General features: G+C 55.8%; 1 protein-coding gene across 1 annotated transcript; it reads left to right on the forward strand.

Annotated features, from left to right (window-relative positions):
• The first annotated feature begins 9,382 nt into the window (after positions 1-9,382).
• Grk1 (G protein-coupled receptor kinase 1) lies at positions 9,383-18,505 on the forward strand. Its single transcript, XM_004858484.2, has 7 exons — positions 9,383-10,081; positions 11,009-11,136; positions 12,209-12,366; positions 12,605-12,688; positions 15,310-15,434; positions 16,297-16,498; positions 18,013-18,505. The coding sequence occupies exons 1-7, from the start codon at positions 9,383-9,385 to the stop codon at positions 18,309-18,311; spliced, it is 1,695 nt and encodes a 564-aa protein (XP_004858541.2). The 3' UTR covers positions 18,312-18,505.

Genomic DNA, 18,505 nt, shown 5'->3' on the forward strand with positions numbered 1-18,505 from the left:
AACCCAGGTGCTTATACCCGGGACATTGCATGTGGAATCACATCTACGAGTTCATTCACTGTCATAGCCAGGCTTTCCCCTCGGAGACCCACGTAGCCACGGGGTTTCTTTGGGAAGAATGAGGAAGACTTCTGTAGCCATTACTTGGCCTTTTTTCTTTGGGGTACTTCAGAGTTTGCCTGTAAAACAAGCACCCTGAAATTCAGGCCATTTTAGCTGGGACTCTTTCTCAACAGCATCCATTTCTGAGCTTAAGCACGGAGGGTTATCTAGGCTCAGAGGTGCTGGAGGCTGTCGTCACCCTGTTCAAGCCCTGAGCCCGGGACCCCAGAAGCAGGAATCTGAATGGGCTTGTGTCTGCAGCCATCGAGTTTGCGAAGGACAGAAATGCTCTTGAGCGGATATGGGCTCTTCCCGGATGTCTTTGAACTCCTGTCCTGATGCAGTCTGAGTTCCAGGAGCATGCTGCGCCCTGGCTGCACATGTGTGTGGACATGCTCTGTCTGCACATGCTATGCCCTGTGCCTGTGGGAGGGGCGGTGACCTGGCCAGAGGGCAGTTTCCCCAGAGACCAGGAGGACACGGGGCCAGGTAGCCCCCCAGCTGCCGACAAAGGACCTTCAGCCCCAGCCTCCAGCACCTGTGTGGCACTCCTCCTCCTGGCCTGGGTGGCATCAGGCTGGCCCAGTGGACACGGGATGGTGGGCACCACCCAGAACTGCATGGAGCCAGCCTTCCTGGCAGCGATGCGGAGCCCTCAATCCCCAGGTGGAGCTGGAGAAGACCAGACAGAGAAGTGAGGAGAAATGCCCATGTTGCTGCTGATTTTTGGTCTTCACATGGAGAAGTAGGAGGACCATCAGTGTGTGCCAACGTCAAAGTACAGGTATCCAATTACTTGGCTGAGATGTAAGGCAGCCATGATCACAGTGCTTCAAGAGTAATGGCAAACATGCTTAAAGCAAATAAAAAGAAACTCAGCAAAGAAATAGTTTAGAGAAAGAAATAGAAGCTACAAAGAACAAAATGGAAAATTTTGATTTGAAAAATGTAATGATCAAAACAAAAAAGCCTAAAGAATGGGCTTGGCAGGATACAGGGGACAGAGGGATCTGACAGGAAGACCTGGCAGTGGAGAACACACTGAAGATGCTTGTGGCTGTGGGCCCACGTGTGGGGCAAAGGCTGACACCAGTGTTGGCAAAGCCCAGAGGGAGGCAGGAGCCCACTGCTACAAAATGCCCAGCTGAGAGCACCTCAAGATTGGCAAAGACATAGACTTATAGATCCAAGAAGCAGAACAAATCCAAGCAGGATGCACCTGCAATCCATCCCAAACACACTGACATCAAATATCTGAAAACCAGATAGGAAAAAAACCTTAAAAGCAGCCAAAGAAAAATCATTTGAATGACCACAAAGTTCTCATCAGATAACGCAGAGACCAGAAGAAAACTGCACAGTAATTTTGTTTTATTTTTATTTTGAGATGAGGTCTTCCTATGTAGTTCAGCCTGGCCTTGAGCTCACTACTGAACACAAAGTGATCCTCCTGTCTCAGCCTCCAGAGCGCTGGGATTACAGGAGTGCACCACCATGTCTGGCTGTACAATACTTTTAAAGAAAATAGCTGTCAAGCCACAATCCTATACCTAGGAAATATCCTCAGAAATGAAGGGGGAATCCAGACATTTTCAAATGAAGGAAAAGTAAAAACAAACAAACAAAAGTTTTGCCAGATGATTTACTGTAACAGAATGACTAAGGGAAGCTCAAAACACAAGGAAAATGAAGAAAGACAGAATACTGGAAAGAGGAAATAATGAGCAAAACTATGATGATTAATCAACTTGCACTTTCTTCTTGGCTTTTAAATTATGTTCAATGAGTAAAGCAACAGTGCCAGCACTGCCTGAGATTGCTCTATTTGTATGTAAAAGAATCAATTAAAACAGTTACCCACACCCCCATTATGACCCACTTAAGCCATAATGCAGTTTGTTAAACGAATTGGTCAAAAATGTGGAATTGTATAGAGTCTGTACATCACAATACTCAGAACAAAGAGATGGTCAAAGGAAACTCCTACGTGACAGGACGACTTCACTTTATCTGTGTAACTCTTACACGCAGTGCTGGAACGTGTAACAGAGCATAAGCTACAGTGCTGTACTGCCCAGTACAACTGCAGAAATTACAGGGCTGTGCTGCAGAACGTGGCACCATGAGGCCACGCTGCCACTCGGGTTCCTGCATCATAGATTCGAATCCACATTCTAAGTCCAAGCCATGGGTGCTAAGTCTGAACAGCGTGCCTCGCTTCGGTCATAAATCCAAATAGCAGTTAAGCAGGTAGGTCATTCAAAAAGAAACATCTGTATTATTATAAACAGGAGGGAAAATGAGGTAAGTTTTATATCCTTGACTTAAATAAAATGGTAGCACCAAAGAATGTGGTAAGTTATGTATATAATGCAGTGCCTCTACCAACCAATAAACAGCTACATGAAGAGAGACACTTAAAAATACCACAGATAAATAAAAATTGAATTCTAAAAAAATGCTCAAGTATCCCACAGGAAAACAGGAAGAAAAAATCAGAGAAACCCAAAGCAGAATAAATGAAACAGCTGGTGTGGTCCCTCACATACCAAGAATTGCACTACTGTGAGGGGTCTTAGTGTATCAGTTAAAAGCAGAGGATTTAGTATCAGGGTGATGCTTGCTTCCAGGAATGATTTGGGAGTATTGCTTCTCTTCCTATTTCATTAAAGAGTTTGAGGAGAACTGGCAATAAATCTTCTCTAAATTTTTTGTAGAATTCAGCAGTAAACCATCAGAACTTTGACTTTTCTTTGTTGGTAGGTTTTTAATTAAATTTCAAGTTCAACGGCTGATATTGGGTTATTTAGAATTTTAGTATCTTCTTGTTTGAGCTTTGGTAATTCATATGTATCTAGGAGTCTGTCCATTTCTTCTGTTTTCCACCTTCATTAGAGTATAAGTTTTCAAAGCAGGTATTGATGATCTGGATTTCCACAGGATCCTGTGATTTTATCCTTTTCATTCCTTATTGTGTGAATTTGGGTCTTTCCCTTCCTTTTTTTTTTATAAGGTTGGCTAAGGGTTTATCTATTTTATTTAATCTCTCAAAGAACCAACTCTCTGATTCATTGATTCTTTGTATTGTTTCCTTAGTCTCAATTGCATTAATTTCTCCTCTGATCCTTATAATGTCCTCCTCATATGAGCTTTAGGCTTGACTTTTTCTTCTTTTTCTAGACGCTTGAGGTTCAACATTAGGTTATTTATTTGAGCTCATTCTGTTTTCTGATGTGAGAATTCACTGCTATAAATTTCCCTCTTAGGACTGCTTTCATTGCATTCCATGTACACTTAAATGAAATAGACCAGATGTACATGTGTAAATACTGCATTGTCTGTCTGATGTAAGAAACTGAAAATGTAAATAGGGACCAAAATGCATAATAGACAATGTGAAATAAGCAAAAATCATTCCATAGGAAGGGGAATTAAAGAGGGGGACGGGAGGGAGGGAGGAAGAAAAAAGAAAAAATCTAGAAAATAAGGAAAACATGGAAACAGGGCTTTTGTAAATAAGGAAGAGGAAGAGAGATTGAGGGGCGGGGAATGGGGAAAAGAGGAATCCAGATACATCACGTAAAGGTACAAATTCCCTATGATGAATGGGATCATTACGTAACCCTAAATTGTACCAATAAAATTAAAAATGATTTTAAAAAGCAGAGGTTGGCAGAGTGGGTTTAAAAATGTGAGGCAGCTGTATATCACCTACAGGAGGCTCACTTAAGCATGATGTGCAGGAGCTGAATGGAGCCGACGTGCCATGCCAGTGAAACAGCGGCTATGTGAACATTGCGCACAGCGGACTTCAGCACCAGAGAGTTTCCAGCACCCAAGAGTGTCCTCATACAGTGAGAAAAGAGAAGACAGAGCAGTCCTAGAAGAGCAGAAATGCCGAATGTGCGGCATTCTGGTGGAACTGGACAGGGAAACAGAGGAGAGCACAATCAGAGCCGGGGCCTTCGGAGCGCTGCTTTTGTTACACTCAATTGTGAAAGATTATGGAGAAGTGCCACCGTTCTGAGCCAAATTTGAGTCCTTTTTTTTGCCAGCAGTGGAAAGTGGCTCAAAAGCTCTTGACAATGAACAGCAGCTTGCGGGTTTCTTTTAAGTGGCTCTTTTAGTTGGGCAGGGCTCAGGGAGAAGGGGGCGCAAGTGGAATTTTACAGAAGCAGAACTGCGCTAAGTTAGTGGAGGTCAAGGGAAGTTTCACACAGTTTAGTTGAAACACAATATCACAAAGGTGCGGAGTGTTCTGCTCACAAGGTTGTAAAGATAACATAGATTTGCAGACTGCTCTACCAAATGGGAAGGTCACAAGGGCAACATATAATTGCAGACTGCTCTACCAAATGGGACACAGTGGCATCAACCGAGGAAACTCCCAAGGGAGGAGGGGGAGGCGACCACCCAGAATCAGTCAACTTTACACGAAAGGGAGGGGGACGGTGATGAGGCTCAAAATGGAGTCAGGTTGGCTGTCACACCAGGTGATAAGACAGCTGAACAGATCTCAGGACAGATGGAAGCTTCAGCCCCCTCAGCCGGTGGGGTGTCCTGTGCAGGGTGTCCATGAAGCACGACACGGGATGCCGTTTAAGAGTGTGGAACAGGTACCACCAGGGTACGTCCTGGACCATGGGACAAGTCTCAGCTCATTTAAAAGCATTTAAATCCTACAGCGAGAGTCCTCCAACCACAGTGGGATCAAAGTAGAAATTAATAACAGAAGGCAGCAGAAAAGCCTCCGAACATGTAAAAACTACAGTGCGGGCCGGGGATTTAGCTCAGTGGTTCTGCTACCTGCCTAGCAAGCACAATGTCTGGAGCTCTATCCCTGGTACCAAAACAAACAAGCAAACAAAGAAAACTACAGTGCACTCCTGATAATTGAGTCGAAGAGGAAGTCTAGGGGGAAACTTTAATATGTACGTAGAACAGAGAGAAGACACAAGTGCAGCCTACTGAGATCTGTGGGGCGCAGTTATGGCAGCATTAAGAGGAAATGTTACAGCACTAAATGTGTGCGTTAGAAAAGAGGCAAAGCTTCCACCTTGTAGGCCCTGAAAAACAAAGAACAGAAACAAACAAAAATAAGCAAGCAGAAAGAGGAAACAGAAGATGAGAAGAGAAACCAGTGAATGTGCAAACAGAAAAGCAGTGGAGAGAATCATTGAACAAAAGGTCAATCCCTGGAGAAGATCAGCCAGCTGGCAAACTGGGGAGAGAGGACTCTCGTCGCTGAACCAGGGGTGTGGCAAGGTTGTCATCAGCGGCCCATAGCGCCAGACGTCAGGACCCAGACATCTCAGAGGAAATGGATCACTTCCCTAGAACACAGCGTGCCCACTTCAAACAGACCATTGAGCAGACATATACTGTTAAGGAAACTGAATTCACAGTTTCAAAATCTCCCTACAAAAAAGCATCCAGTCCCAGATGTTTTTGCAGGAGAGTTCTACCGAATATTTAAGGAAGAATTAGCACTGTTTAAAAAACCATATCTTTTGGAATGTATAAGACCAGGGAACATTCCCCAACCGATTCTATGAGGGCAGTGTTACCCTAATACCAAAACCAGGTAAATCAGCACAAGAAAGAAAAACACAGACCAACATCTCTTACGAATGTAGGCATAAAAATCCTTTAAAAATTGGTAACGGAATCCAAGTGTGGGAGAAACACAGTTCATGACCACACGGGATGCAAAGCTCGTCTAATACTAAGATCAACCAGTGCCGTACATGAACAGAATAAAGGAAAATCACACGACTGGAGGAGAAAGAGCCTTGACCCACTCAGCATCACTTACTGTGGAAACTCTCAGCAAGTGAGGGATGGGAAGCTTCCTCACTGTGGCTCAGCCTGCATGGAACCTGGTGCCTCTGGGCAGCAAGAGGCTAGGTGCTCACCCCGGTGGGCCAGGCCGGGCCTGCTCTCCTCGCCCCGATCCCTGGTGCATCAGCCTCTCCGGTGAGAAGGCAGCGTTCAGCCCAGAAAGGAAGAAGTGGAGCCATGCTTACTTCAGGGAACAGGGTGCCGTACGTGGACAACCCCAGGAAGACTTTCAGGAATGAGAGGGCAGCCAGGTTACCAGGCACAGATAGATGTCCAAAACTTACCGTGCTTCTGCACACTGGCAATGGACATGTGGATACCAGCATTTAGAATGCAGTGTCGTGTAGTTGCCCCAAACAAGAAGGAGCACTTATGCATTCATCTAACACAACAGGTGTGTGGCTTGTGGACCGAAGCCTGCATGGAGAGCTGGCAGGAAAGGGTTTGCAGGCTGGGCTCATGCTTAACACAAACGCTTAACACAATTCCCTTGGTGGAGAAGATTTATAGAGACGTCAAAGAAACCAGACAGATGTTTTCTTCTTATTGTGATTCTAGCTGTGTGTGTGTGTGTATAGTACTAGGGATTGAGTCCACAGCCTTTGGACTGAGCTATATCCCCAGCCCTTTGTTAAAGTTTACATTTGAGGCAGGGTCTTGGTACGTTGCTCATGCTGGCTCCAACTTGTGAGCTTCCTGTCTCAGCCTCCCAGAGTGCTGGGAATATAGGCATGTGCCACTGTGCCCAGCAGAATATAGGGTTTTTAAAAGAACTTTTATAAAAAATATTTTTGAAAAACAAGAATAAAGTAGGAGGACCATGTTTACCCCATTTGAAAGCTTGTGATACAGCCGCAGTGATCAGCAGGCTGTGGTACGGCCAGAGGGAGACATAGAGACTGAGGGGCAGAAGAGAAAACCCAGAAACAGACCCAAATGTGCCCCAGGGGTCTCCGACCTTGGTGAAGGACAAGTTCAGAGAAGCAGCAGCAGCCCTCTCAGCAGACAGCGCTAAGGCAATTGAATATTCGTTGTTAAAAACAAACAAACCAGTCGGTCAATCTACAAGTCTCACCCTTTATACAAAAATTAACTCAGAGCGGCTCGTGAACTTCAGTGCAAGCCGGAACAGGGGAAAACGTTTAGGAAGACGTGGCCAGGCAGGGTGGGCACCGAGGCTCAGACTGGGAAGCTCAGAGAGGGCTGAGGGGACCCGCACCACCCAGTGGACCTTTGGAACCATGTCTGTGACAGACCCAGGACCCAGGGTGCAGGACTCTCCAAAGTCAACGGCCAAAAGCAAACACTGGGTAGAACAGTCAGGAGACGTAAGGAGTCGTCTGGGGAAAGAAAATCTAAAGCCACAGGGGTGGCGCAGTGCCTGTCACAGGGCTGAGGTAAGGACAGGGGCAGACACCCGTGCCAGGGAGGTGTGGGCGAGCTAGGTCTCTCCTGCACTTCGGCTGGGCTGGTGGGGATGCAAAATGGGGTGCAGGCCCTTGGAGGACAGCTTGCAGTTTCTTTTAAGGTAACCTTGCAAATACCAGGTGAGCTGGCTGGAATTTGTCCCAGAGAAGTGGAAATTTGTATTCACACAGAAACCTGCTTGGATGATTACTCAGCTTCGTTCCTGAGAGCTAAACACCGGAGAGCCCGGAGGTCCTGAGAGAGCGGCTGAGATCCGTGGTGACCAGCAGAGCGCGCCGCTCAGCCAGGAGAAGGGGAACCAGCCGGCTCCTCTGTGGGTGGAGTGGAGAAGCTGCTCCCAAGGGCAGTGCAGCGTGGGGTCCACTCACACAGCCCCCAGCCCTGGCCAGTGCGGCAGGGGGCAGGTTGCGGTCTCCATGGGGGAGAAGGGTGTGGTGCGCAGGGTGGCACGAGGGTCCTGAAGGACTGAGGCCCTGTGTCTGTCGGTGTTGGCCTCAGACCTGCTGCAATGTTGAGCTAAACTTGGGGAGCTGATACCACGGGGTCCTCTCCGCTGTTCCTCACAACTGCATGTGGATCTGCAGTTACCACAAAATAAACATTTCATGTAGAGTTTGGAGGCCCAAATGCCTGGCCTGTCGTGTCTGTGAGTCCTGGGTAGAGGACTCCTCTGGCCCAGTGACCCTAAGGTGCCTGGTGCAGGGACATCTCTCACGGGGGTCCCGCCAGGATCCCCCAGGGTCCTAAGCAGCAGCCCCCTCAGTGCCCCGCAGGCCTTGGGTGGAACCTGAGTTTCAGCAAGGTCCAAGGCGCAGGGCACACTGGGAAGCACGGCGACTCTGCCCCACAGCACTGTCCCCCGGCGTGGAGAGAGCCGATGTCCCCAACCCTGAGGGCAGGCAGAGGTGCCGTGGCTGTGCAAGGTCACCAGCTGCTGCTGGCAGGTGGGAGGAGTGAGGTCTCCCGGGGACAGAGGTCTGCTGGTCACTGCCAATATTTACTCATTGGCGCCTGCCTGGGCTTTGCCAGGAGCCTACATGGACCATGGTGCTCGGCTCCTCTTCAACCCTGTGCTTCATCTCTGGGAGCTAGAACCAGCCCTGTGGTTCTTCCCAAAGTGACATCACCGCAGGTGTGTCTCAGATATGTGCCAGGTGTCACAGGTATGCCCTAAATGTGCCCCAAGTGTCTTAGTAGTATTCAAGTGTGCCTCACATGTGTGCCAGGTGTCTCAGGTGTGTCTCTGGTGTGTCCCAGGTGAGCCTCGCTTGAGTCAGAGGTGCCTGGGTGTGCCCTGCTTGAATCTCAGGTGTGCCCCATGTGCCCAGGCGTGCATCAGGTATGTCGTGGGTGTGGCCCACCTCTCCATCCTCAACACGTCCGCCATTCTCCGGTGGCCCCAGCCTGATCGACAGCCAGGTGTCTCTGGTCACCTGGCCCCTGTGTCACCCCGCCCATGCCTGCAGTCCTGCTTTGAGGAGAGGACCTGTCTTGGGGCTGCCGGCTCAGGGCCCCACTGTCCCAGACACGAACACCCGGGGCTCTGTACTGTGGGCTTTTGCTCTAGATTCCAAATATCAGGAGGTTTGCATCCTAATGAAATCCAGGAGGAAACGGGCCACCACCCTTACGAAGGAAGGTTTCTCTGGGACCTCCCTCTCCTCCCACAGGAGCTGCAGAGGCCTTGTCCTTCCTGCAGGAAGCAGAGGTGGCCCCTCTGCAGGACGGATGGCTGGGTGCTCCGTCTAATCCGATTTGGAGCGGCTTAGGAGATTGTCTTTTTCTGGCACTCACTGGTCACTTCTAAGGCATCCTGCATGACCCCGGGCTGGGGTGTAGCCTGAGGCTGTGACAGCCCTGGGCTCCTGGGGCTTCCCAGTGGGTCCCCAGCATCCTGGCCGAGGCTGGGCCATCCCCCTCGTCCTGGGAGGGTAGGCGCAGGCCACAGGCCAAGGGCGCCAGGCCAGCACTCTGACAGTGAGCGCCGTGGCCGGGCCTCCGCAGTGGCAGGATGGACCTTGGGGCCTTGGAGGCTGTGGTGGCCAACTCTGCCTTCATTGCCGCCCGGGGCAGCTGCGACGGGAGCAGCGCCCTGTCCTCCCGGGACAGGAAGTACCTGGCCAAGCTCCGACTTCCCCCCTTGTCCACGTGCGAGGGGCTCCGAGCCAGCCTCAGCCTGGGGTTCGGCAGCGTGTGCTCAGAGCAGCCCATTGGAAAGCGGCTCTTCCGGCAGTTCCTGGAGACCGACCGGAGGCACGCGCCGGCCTTGGGGCTCTGGAGGGACATCGAGGACTACAACACTGCCGCCGACGACCTGCGGCCGCAGAAGGCACAGGGACTGCTGGCCCAGTACCTGGACCCCCAGGCTGAGCTCTTCTGTGGCTTCCTGGATGAGCGCACGGTGGCGCGGGTGAAGGAGGGCCTGGCCGGCAGCCAGGATGGGCTCTTCCAGCCACTGCTGCAGGCCACGCTGGTGCACTTGAGCCAGGCGCCCTTCCAGGAGTTCCTGGGCAGCCTGCACTTCCTGAGGTTCCTGCAGTGGAAGTGGCTGGAGGCCCAGCCCATGGGTGAGGATTGGTTCCTGGACTTCCGTGTGCTGGGCAAAGGAGGATTCGGGGAGGTATCGGCCTGCCAGATGAAGGCCACTGGCAAGATGTACGCCTGCAAGAAGCTCAACAAGAAGCGCCTGAAGAAGAGGAAGGGGTACCAGGCGAGTGGGTGGCAGGGCGCACGTGCTGGGCTGCGGTGCCAGGCGTGGAGGACCTGCCGGGTCATGCGCGAGCCCACTTGGTCCTGGCTGCGGCTTGCGGACCCTGCCATTTGGACCCCACTCCTTGGCCTTCGGTGACCTCGCACGGGAGCAGCTGGGGAAGAGTCCCGGCTCTGGGGCCAGGCCACACTGCCCAAGGGCGCAAGAGGCGCAGAGGCAGGAGGTGGTCCCCCGAGATTCCGGGCTGCAGGGCCGTTCCTCCTGCACACTCTCCCAGGGCGTGGGGCGAGGACAACACGCTGCAGGCTGCCCCCATCTGTCCCGCCCTGCCTGGGGCCAAGTGTCCGGTGAGGTCAGAGCCCACGAAAGCCGCTTAGGGCCTGAGGGGCTCAGAAGCCCGCCGCCCAGCAGGCAGCACCAAGGGCAGGCGAAGCTCTGGGGAGGCAGCTGCCCCACGTGTGCTCCTGACCCCCGCAAAAGGTCAAATGCCAAGTGCTCCCTGTGACTGTGGAACGGGGCCCGGGAGGGTCCTCACCGAAGGCCTAGAGAGTGAAGTGACTGCACCCCATGATGTTTTAATGGCAATTGTTTAAATTGGCTTTTCTTTTCTGAGACAAGGTCTTGCTCTTTGGCCCAGGTTGGCCTCGATCTCCTGAGTGCTGGGAGCACAGATGTGTGCCACCACACCAGGGTGATGACAGTTATTGACGAGCAGCTTCATGGGACGTGCCCCATGCACTGGTGGCTCCACGCTGAGAGGCTTGGGGAGACCGTGGGCAGAGCTGCGTTGGGGCTGCCAGCCAGGGGCTCCCTGGGGGTGCCGGCAGACGCAGCTCCCCATCCTAAGCAACTCCACGCCCGCCTCTCTGGGGAGCTGCGTGCCTCCGGGTGTCGTGAGGCTGGCTCACCCGCCTGCCCCTCCCGCAGGGAGCCATGGTGGAGAAGAAGATCCTGGCTCAGGTGCACAGCAGGTTCGTCGTCTCCCTGGCCTATGCATTCCAGACCAAGTCGGACCTCTGCCTGGTCATGACCATCATGAATGGGGGCGACATCAGGTAGGTGGGGTGGGGCCCCAGGGCAGCTGGGGGTGTGTCCTCAGCCGCACATCGGAGGGGAGCTCGTCACCAGCGCCGGCCTTCGAGGGGACGCAGAGTGGCAGGGGAGGCTGCGCTGCCTCAGCCCCAGCCAAGATCGCCCAGCCCTAGGCCAGCCCACCACGAGCTCTCGGAGGGAGGACTGCCGGCCAGCTAGGCAGCGTCTAGACACGCTTCTCGCTGCTGAGACCGGATACCCACCCCCTAAGTTAAAGGGGAGGTTGGTTTGGCTGACCGTCCGTAGAGGTTTCAGTCCGCAGTCGGCTGGCTCCAAGGCAGGGCAGCAGAGGGGCAGCAGTTCATGATGGCGGAGTCAGCAAGAGCAGCAAGGGCCTTGACAGTGTTTTCCGCCTTTTTATCTGTTTAGACTTGGAGTGAACACAACAGACTTAGAGCGGGCAGCACTCACACTCTTAATCCTGGTGCCCTCGGGCCTATCCCCGCCATGAATCACACACTCCGGATTCAGCCACCTCCAGAATAGCCCCAGCTCATTCGCATGAGGCTTTGACGGGACATCTAAACACAAGCCATAGCAGCAACCTAAGGCTCTAGGCCTCAATTTCCTCATCTGTAAAATGGGAATCAAAAATAGGAAGTAAGAAGCACTGAGATGCAGCAACTCCCAACCATGAATGTAGTCATGTTGTGCTGCAAGCAGGTGCTATTAAGAATAACAGTTAAAAAATACAGTAGATGAATTGAAAAACAAAACGAAAAGCTAGCGTCCCGTCCCGAGGCTGTCGAGGACAACCCTGCCCGCCCCGCCCTGGCTTTCAAGTCTGGAGCACAGTGGCTCTGCCGGAGGTTCTGTCCTCAGGTTCCACCCCTCCGTGCCCTCCAAGGAAGCCTGCCTGTTTCCAGAGGAGGAACTGAGGTCCAGACCCTTTCCAGCCCCGCTCGAGCCCCGCAGGCGGCCAGGACATAGCCTGGGGCCAGGGAAGAGGGTAGCGGCCAGCCTGGTGTCCTCTCAGCGACGCCGTCAGGGAGCCGCCGCCCTGGGCTTCGGGTAACAGGAGCCCTTGCTCCCCAGGTACCACATCTACAACGTGGACGAAGAGAACCCTGGCTTCCCAGAGCCTCGAGCCGTCTTCTACACGGCCCAGATCATCAGCGGCCTGGAGCACCTGCACCGGAAGCGCATCGTCTACCGCGACCTCAAGCCCGAGAACGTGCTGCTGGACGATGGTGGTGAGGCTGGCCTGGCTGAGCCTGCCGCGGCCCCGGCCCTGACTGAGCCCACCCCGGCTCACAGAGGCCGCCTCTGCTGCCCGGGCACGGTGTGGACACGGGGGGTGCGGAGTGTGCGCACAGCGTGTGTGTGTGTCGCGTGTGTGTCAGGGCTGCGTGTGTGAGTGAGTGGGTGTGTGTGGTGCATACGCCTGTGTGCAGCGGGCGCCTTAGTTCTGACCTCCCGGTGTTGGCTCAGGCAATGTGCGGATCTCCGACCTCGGGCTGGCCGTGGAGCTGCGGGAAGGGCAGAGCAAGACCAAGGGCTATGCGGGGACCCCAGGTGAGGCGGGGACCCAGCAAGAAGCCACAGTGCCGCCTCCTGTCCCGCAGTGGCAGGGCTGTGCCCTGCGGCCACCCTCCCTGCCTGGCGAGTCCGGGGCTCTGTGTCACAACAGCCCCGAGCCTGTGGGGCAGCAGCGGACAGGGCCCGGGTACCCCGGGCGCGGGCAGAGTGGGAGGTCCAGGCTCGTGGGGTAAGAGCAGCTTGGGTAAGACCTGTGCAGCCACCACGCAGTGTGCACATGAGCCCGCACCTCTGACTGTGCAAGGGCACACGCGTGTGCTTGCACGAGCTGCCATCTCTCTGGGCACACACACTTCTCCTCTGCTTGTGTGCACATGTGTGTATGAGGTGCACAGGTGTGCACGTCTTTGTGTCTGCACACGTGCCTGCATGCGTCCGAGCCTGTGCGTGGCTGCACATGCCTGGCGTGTCCTGTGCTCCGTCTCACCCATCTTGTCTCACCTCCCTCAGCAGGCAGCGCAAGGGCAGAGGATCAGGGTCGAGGGGTGTGCAGTCATGTTCTCACTTGCCATCAGTGGCTGTGTGGCTTTGGGCGACCCACTTGGCTTCTCTGAGCATCTGTTCTAAATGTGCTTGTGGGCATGCTGAGAGATCTGACGTGGCCGCTGTGCCTGGTGCCGTGTGGTTCTGCAGGGAGACTTTGCCCCCGAGGCCAGGCTTGGGCAGCAAGGGGACTTGGACCTGCTGTGTGGTGGAAGGGGTGGCTGCATGGCCTGACTCAGGGGAAGGGACATCCCCTTGGTCTGGAGGAGGACAGTTCCCACTGACCCTCTGGAGTTCCAAGAAGTTCTGGAAGCAGTGGACTCGGTGTATCCCGCAGCCCCAGGGGCAGGGGAGGACATCCTGGGATCTCTGCTGTCCTCGTCTAGCCGGGACTGGGGTTCCTGTGCTGAACCTGGTGGCCACCAGGGGGGGGATGTTGCTACTGCTGTGTGCCCAGCCCCAGGGATGGGGACTCTGGCCCTTCTCAGATGGCTGCCAGCTGTGCCTCAGGGACCAGCTTCACTGTGTCCAGGCCAGGTCCCCAGAGATGCTGAGGCTGAGGTGTCCTGCAGGCACAGAGCCCCTTCTGATGGGTCTCCCAGCTGGGGCCCTGTCTGCAGAGGAGGCTCCCGGGCCACTGCTTTGTGGCTGCCACTCCTCTGTACTCAGTGCCCAGCCCACAGGCTGTGGGAACAGGCTAGGGGCAGTGTCCCTTGTGCCTCTGGTGTGCAGCCCCATGTGGGCTCCAGGCCTGCAGGGAACATGTCTTCCGGGCCGCACAGTGAGGGCTCCACACCTGCAACATGATGGTCCCTGCACCAGACTGGACTCTGCAGTCCCTTGGCCTCTGCTTTGACCTGGAGCCCATGAGCTGTCCCTTCCCAGCCTCAGCAACAGTCTCGACAACAGCGGAACTCAGGAAGGTCCCGTTGGCCTCGGGGTCTGACCCCTGCGGCTCTCTGGGGAAAAAGCTCCCCATGCAGTGGCTAGGGCTGCAGCACCAGGAGGCCTGAAGCTGTCAGATCCCAAGCTCAGCAGGGCAGAGACAGCGCATGGGGCCTCCCACACCTGCCCGCACCGCCCAGTGCTGCCTCAGATGCTCTGGACCTTGGCGGCCGGCAGCCTTGAGTGGACTGGGCTGACCCCCACAGGTTAAGGCTGTGCCTCCTGTGCCAGCTGAGGCCCTGCACCCTGAGGATGGCAGGGGCACCATGGTGACCAGGGGACACGAGCCAGCCTCATGCCCACCTCTGCATCCTGGCCTGGATGTCACTGCTCGGCCAGCAGAGGGAGCCCCAGCACCCAGTGTGAGCTGTCTGGGACTCTGGATGTTGGTGAGGGCGCCCGGGCGTGGGAGCGAAGACAGGGAGAGACAGGGCCACCCCTGCAGCAGAGACCGGCTGGGCCCTGTCTGGTCCGCCGTGTGTGAGTCACTTTGAGCCAAGGACAGAGTTACAGGAGACAGTTGGTGGGCTGGGGACGGGTTTGCCTGGCCAAGGGGCTGGTGTGGCTGACCTCTGTCAGCCTCTAACTCTGTGAGGAGTTACGCGTATCTCTGTGAGTGTGGGTTAAGTGAGATGTGCACCATCCGGGTGCACAGCTGACCGCAGGGCGCCCTGCAGGGCCGGGATCCCAGAGGAAGGGTAGGACCCCGAGATGTCGTGCCCACACTGGGGACTGCCTGGGCTTGGAGCCGAGCTTTCCTGGCCTTGCTGGAGATGAAGGTTGGAAAGTCACAGCAGGGCTGCCTGCCTCTGAGAGTCACTTGTGCTCTCGTGTGGTCCAGGTGTTCTTCACCATCCCTGAGTTCGAGGTGCCACAGAGGGGAAAGGAGACATCATACCACATGTGTAGCAAAGGGACTCCCAGCCAGGGCGACTTCCCCACCCCTGGACGTGGGGCATGGTGGGAGGCAATTTGGCGTCGCAGATTCACAGGTGTGCTGGTGTTGTCTGTGGGGATGCTGCTGGCATCTAGTACCGGAGGCTGGGTGCTGCTCGACGGCCTGAATGGCCACACGAGGCTTTCTGTCCCCAGGTACCGACAGGCTGGGACTCTGAGAGCTGGAGCCACTTGAGTCAGCTCTGTGCCTGGGGGGCGCTTGTGTCTGGCAGGCTTCATGGCCCCCGAGCTCCTGAGGGGGGAAGAGTATGACTTCTCCGTGGACTACTTTGCCCTGGGAGTCACGCTGTACGAGATGGTCGCGGCCAGAGGCCCCTTCCGTGCCCGGGGGGAGAAGGTAGGTGCCTTGACAGTGTCTGCTGTGGCCCTGAGCCTCTGTCCCTGGGCCAGGCCAGGCGTGGGGTGCAGGCCCCTGGCCGCTGGGAGCCCCTGGAGGCGTGTTTGGGCCTGTCAGGTCCTGAGACCTGTGGCATTGCTGTGGGACTTCACGCTGTCCCTTGGCCCCAGAGCAAGTGGAAGTCAGCAGGTGCCCCGGACTGGGTGTCCTCTGCTCCTGAGCTCAGCCGGCACAGAGCCTTGGGAGGGATTGCGCCCCTAGCATGTGGTGCTCTCGGCAGCCCTGTCTTGTCCATGCCTGTGCCCTGAGGCCACGTGGGAGCTTGGCCTAACTGGGGCAACTGCCTTGCCAGCTGCACCCTGGCCTTCCTGGACCCCTGGGCCAAGCCAAGCCCCAAGCCTGGTAGCTGGGCCCAGGGGTGCAGCACATGGCTGTTCCACCTCCTCTGCCATGTTGGGGTAGAAGGATTCAGAGGCCACAGTGACAGCCATACCGCCTGCCTGCACACTCAGAAGGGGCCTCGGTAGGGTGGACACCACCTCTAGGGAGTGGCCAGAAATAAAACGTGCCCCGTACCAGGGCTCCTGTCCCATGAGATGGAAGCGAGACCCCGGCACGGCTGCGCTCTGCAGCACTTTATTTTTTGTTAGTTTTTCTCTTTTGGGGGTAGTTACCCGATGTGCCATGAAGCCAGCCAGAATTCCCTGAGATGCCCCATACCCAACTTTGGCTCCTGGCATTACTGCTGGGTGCTATTGTTCTGGCTCTGGCCCTGCGGGGGTGCCCTGGGCCCAGCCATGGTCCCCTGCACCAGCAGGAGTGACTGCCCAGCCACGGGGCTGCTCCCCGTGCCCGCCTGCAGGTGGAGAACAAGGAGCTGAAGCAGCGGATCCTCTCGGAGCCTGTCAAGTACCCCGACAAGTTCAGCCAGGCCGGCAGGGACTTCTGCGAGGCGCTGCTGGAGAAGGACCCTGCACGGCGCCTGGGCTTCCTGGACGGGAGCTGCGACGGGCTGCGTGCGCACGCGCTCTTCGGGGCCATCAGCTGGAGGCAGCTGGAGGCCGGTACTGTCTCGGGGGATGGGTGTCGTGGGACCCCAGCTGCCTCGCCTCAGGACAGCCCCAGCCTCTGTTCATCTGCAGGGCACCTGGGCTAGGAGGGGAGGTGAGGGACACCCCGGGCTGCAGCCGGCTGCACATGGCTCCCACACTGTGCTCTGAGGGCCACGATCCAGCTGGGCTGCCTGGCAGGTGATATCACTTACCTGGAGGTGTGGCACAGGCTCTGCCCCGCCTGTGAGTGTGCATGTGTCTGGGTGTGTCCACCCACATGTGTGCTTGCCTATGTGTGCCTCTGTGCACACGACATGTCTCTGTGTCCAGGCATGCATGTGCTTGCTTCTGTGTCTATGTGCCCCTGTGTCCTTGTGTGTGCCCACGTGTCTGTGTACCCATGTGCGTGTATGCCCGTGTGTCTGTGTGTCCTGTGCCCGTGTGTCTGAGAGGGGAGTGGGAGACCCCACGCCCCTCCAGGAACTTGCTGTGGGGAGAGTTGGCATCACTGACAGCTGAAATCAGCTGCCTTGCAGCCTGGAGCTGAGGGCCATGGGGACCAGTGTGAGGCACACAGAGAAGTCGCCCTGGGCAGCTGGTCTGGCTGCAGACTCTGCCTGTGAGAGCTGTCAGGACTGGGCCCAAACTGAGGAAGGAGTTGGGTCAGGAGCCCAGGAACTATGCTTCAAGGACCAAGAGCTGTGAGCCTGACTTCAGATGGAGGCTGAGCCGTGAGGGTTTGAGTCGTATTGTCACAGTGGAACCATGTGGAGGGAGCCCTTGGAGAAACCCAGGGCCTTGAGAAGAGCAAGAGCCACAGGAAAAGGCAGAGCCATGGAAAAGCCAGGGCCATGGGAAAGGCCAGGGCCATGGGAAAGGCCAGGGACATGGGAAAAGCGAGGGCCACTGAAAAAGCCAGGGCCACGGGAACACCAAGGCCACAAGAAAAGCCAGGACCATGGGAAAGGCCAGGGCCACAGGAAAGCCCAGAGTCTCAAGAAAGCCCATGGCCATGGGAAGACCAGGAAGGACCACGTGCTGCTGGCTGGGATTGTGCAGGTCAGGCAGCCTCGCACCTACAGGCACTCCCAGGCAAGCTAGTGTGTGGGAGGAGGTGCAGGACAGGGCGGGCCTGGAGCTGCGGAGGATGTACTGCGTCTGGTGGCCCTGGGCACGTCAGCAAGGGAAGCTGACTGGGAGGAGTCCTGTCCCTGGGGGCCCTGCTGTGGTACGGTGTCCATGGGGCCACATGGAGAGCTGTGGTCCCACAGGAGGGCTAGCCCGGAGCTCCATGCTGGGAGGAGGCCTGGGGTGGGATCTGGGGAGGCTGAAGTTGGTCAGGAAGAGCTTCTTGGCTGTGGTTTGGGGTCCCCAGCTCTATCCACTGAACACTCAGGCGCCTGGGCTGGGGGCTGTGTGGGGCGCTGGGCTCCACTGCTGGCTACCGGGCGCTCTCTGCTTTCCATGGAGCTGGGGCCTCGGCCTGGCTGACGTGTGCGTTCAGTCTGTCTCTTGTTGCCTCGCAGGGATGCTCATTCCTCCCTTCATCCCGGACCCCAGGACTGTCTACGCCAAGAATATCCAGGATGTGGGGGCCTTTTCCACTGTCAGAGGTGTGGTCTTTGACAAAGCAGACGTGGAATTCTTCCGGGAATTTGCCTCTGGCACCTGCCCCATTCCCTGGCAGGAGGAGATCATTGAGACAGGCGTCTTTGGGGAGCTGAATGTGTGGCACCCTGATGGGGAGATGCCCGATGACATGAAGGGGGTCTCTGCGGAGCAGGCAGCCCCTGGGTCCAAGTCGAGGATGTGTCTGGTCTCCTAGCCTGGCTTCCTGAGAAGTAGGGAGCCCGGCTAGTGAGGAAAGGGAGTTCCACCGAGCTTGTCAGAGGAGCGCAGGGCTGTGATGTCGGCCTGCGGTCCACCCCACGGAAACCTGGGTCCTGAGCTGAGTCTCCTGCAGCGGGAGCAAGGGCTGCCATGTGGGTGCAGAGCAGCATGCTGTGGGCCTGGAGTGGG

Source organism: Heterocephalus glaber, unplaced genomic scaffold (genome assembly GCF_053883595.1).
Source record: "Heterocephalus glaber isolate CG9 unplaced genomic scaffold, H.glaber_assembly_v1.0 deba00001579, whole genome shotgun sequence".
In the NCBI taxonomy this organism is placed as follows: Eukaryota; Metazoa; Chordata; class Mammalia; order Rodentia; family Bathyergidae; genus Heterocephalus; species Heterocephalus glaber.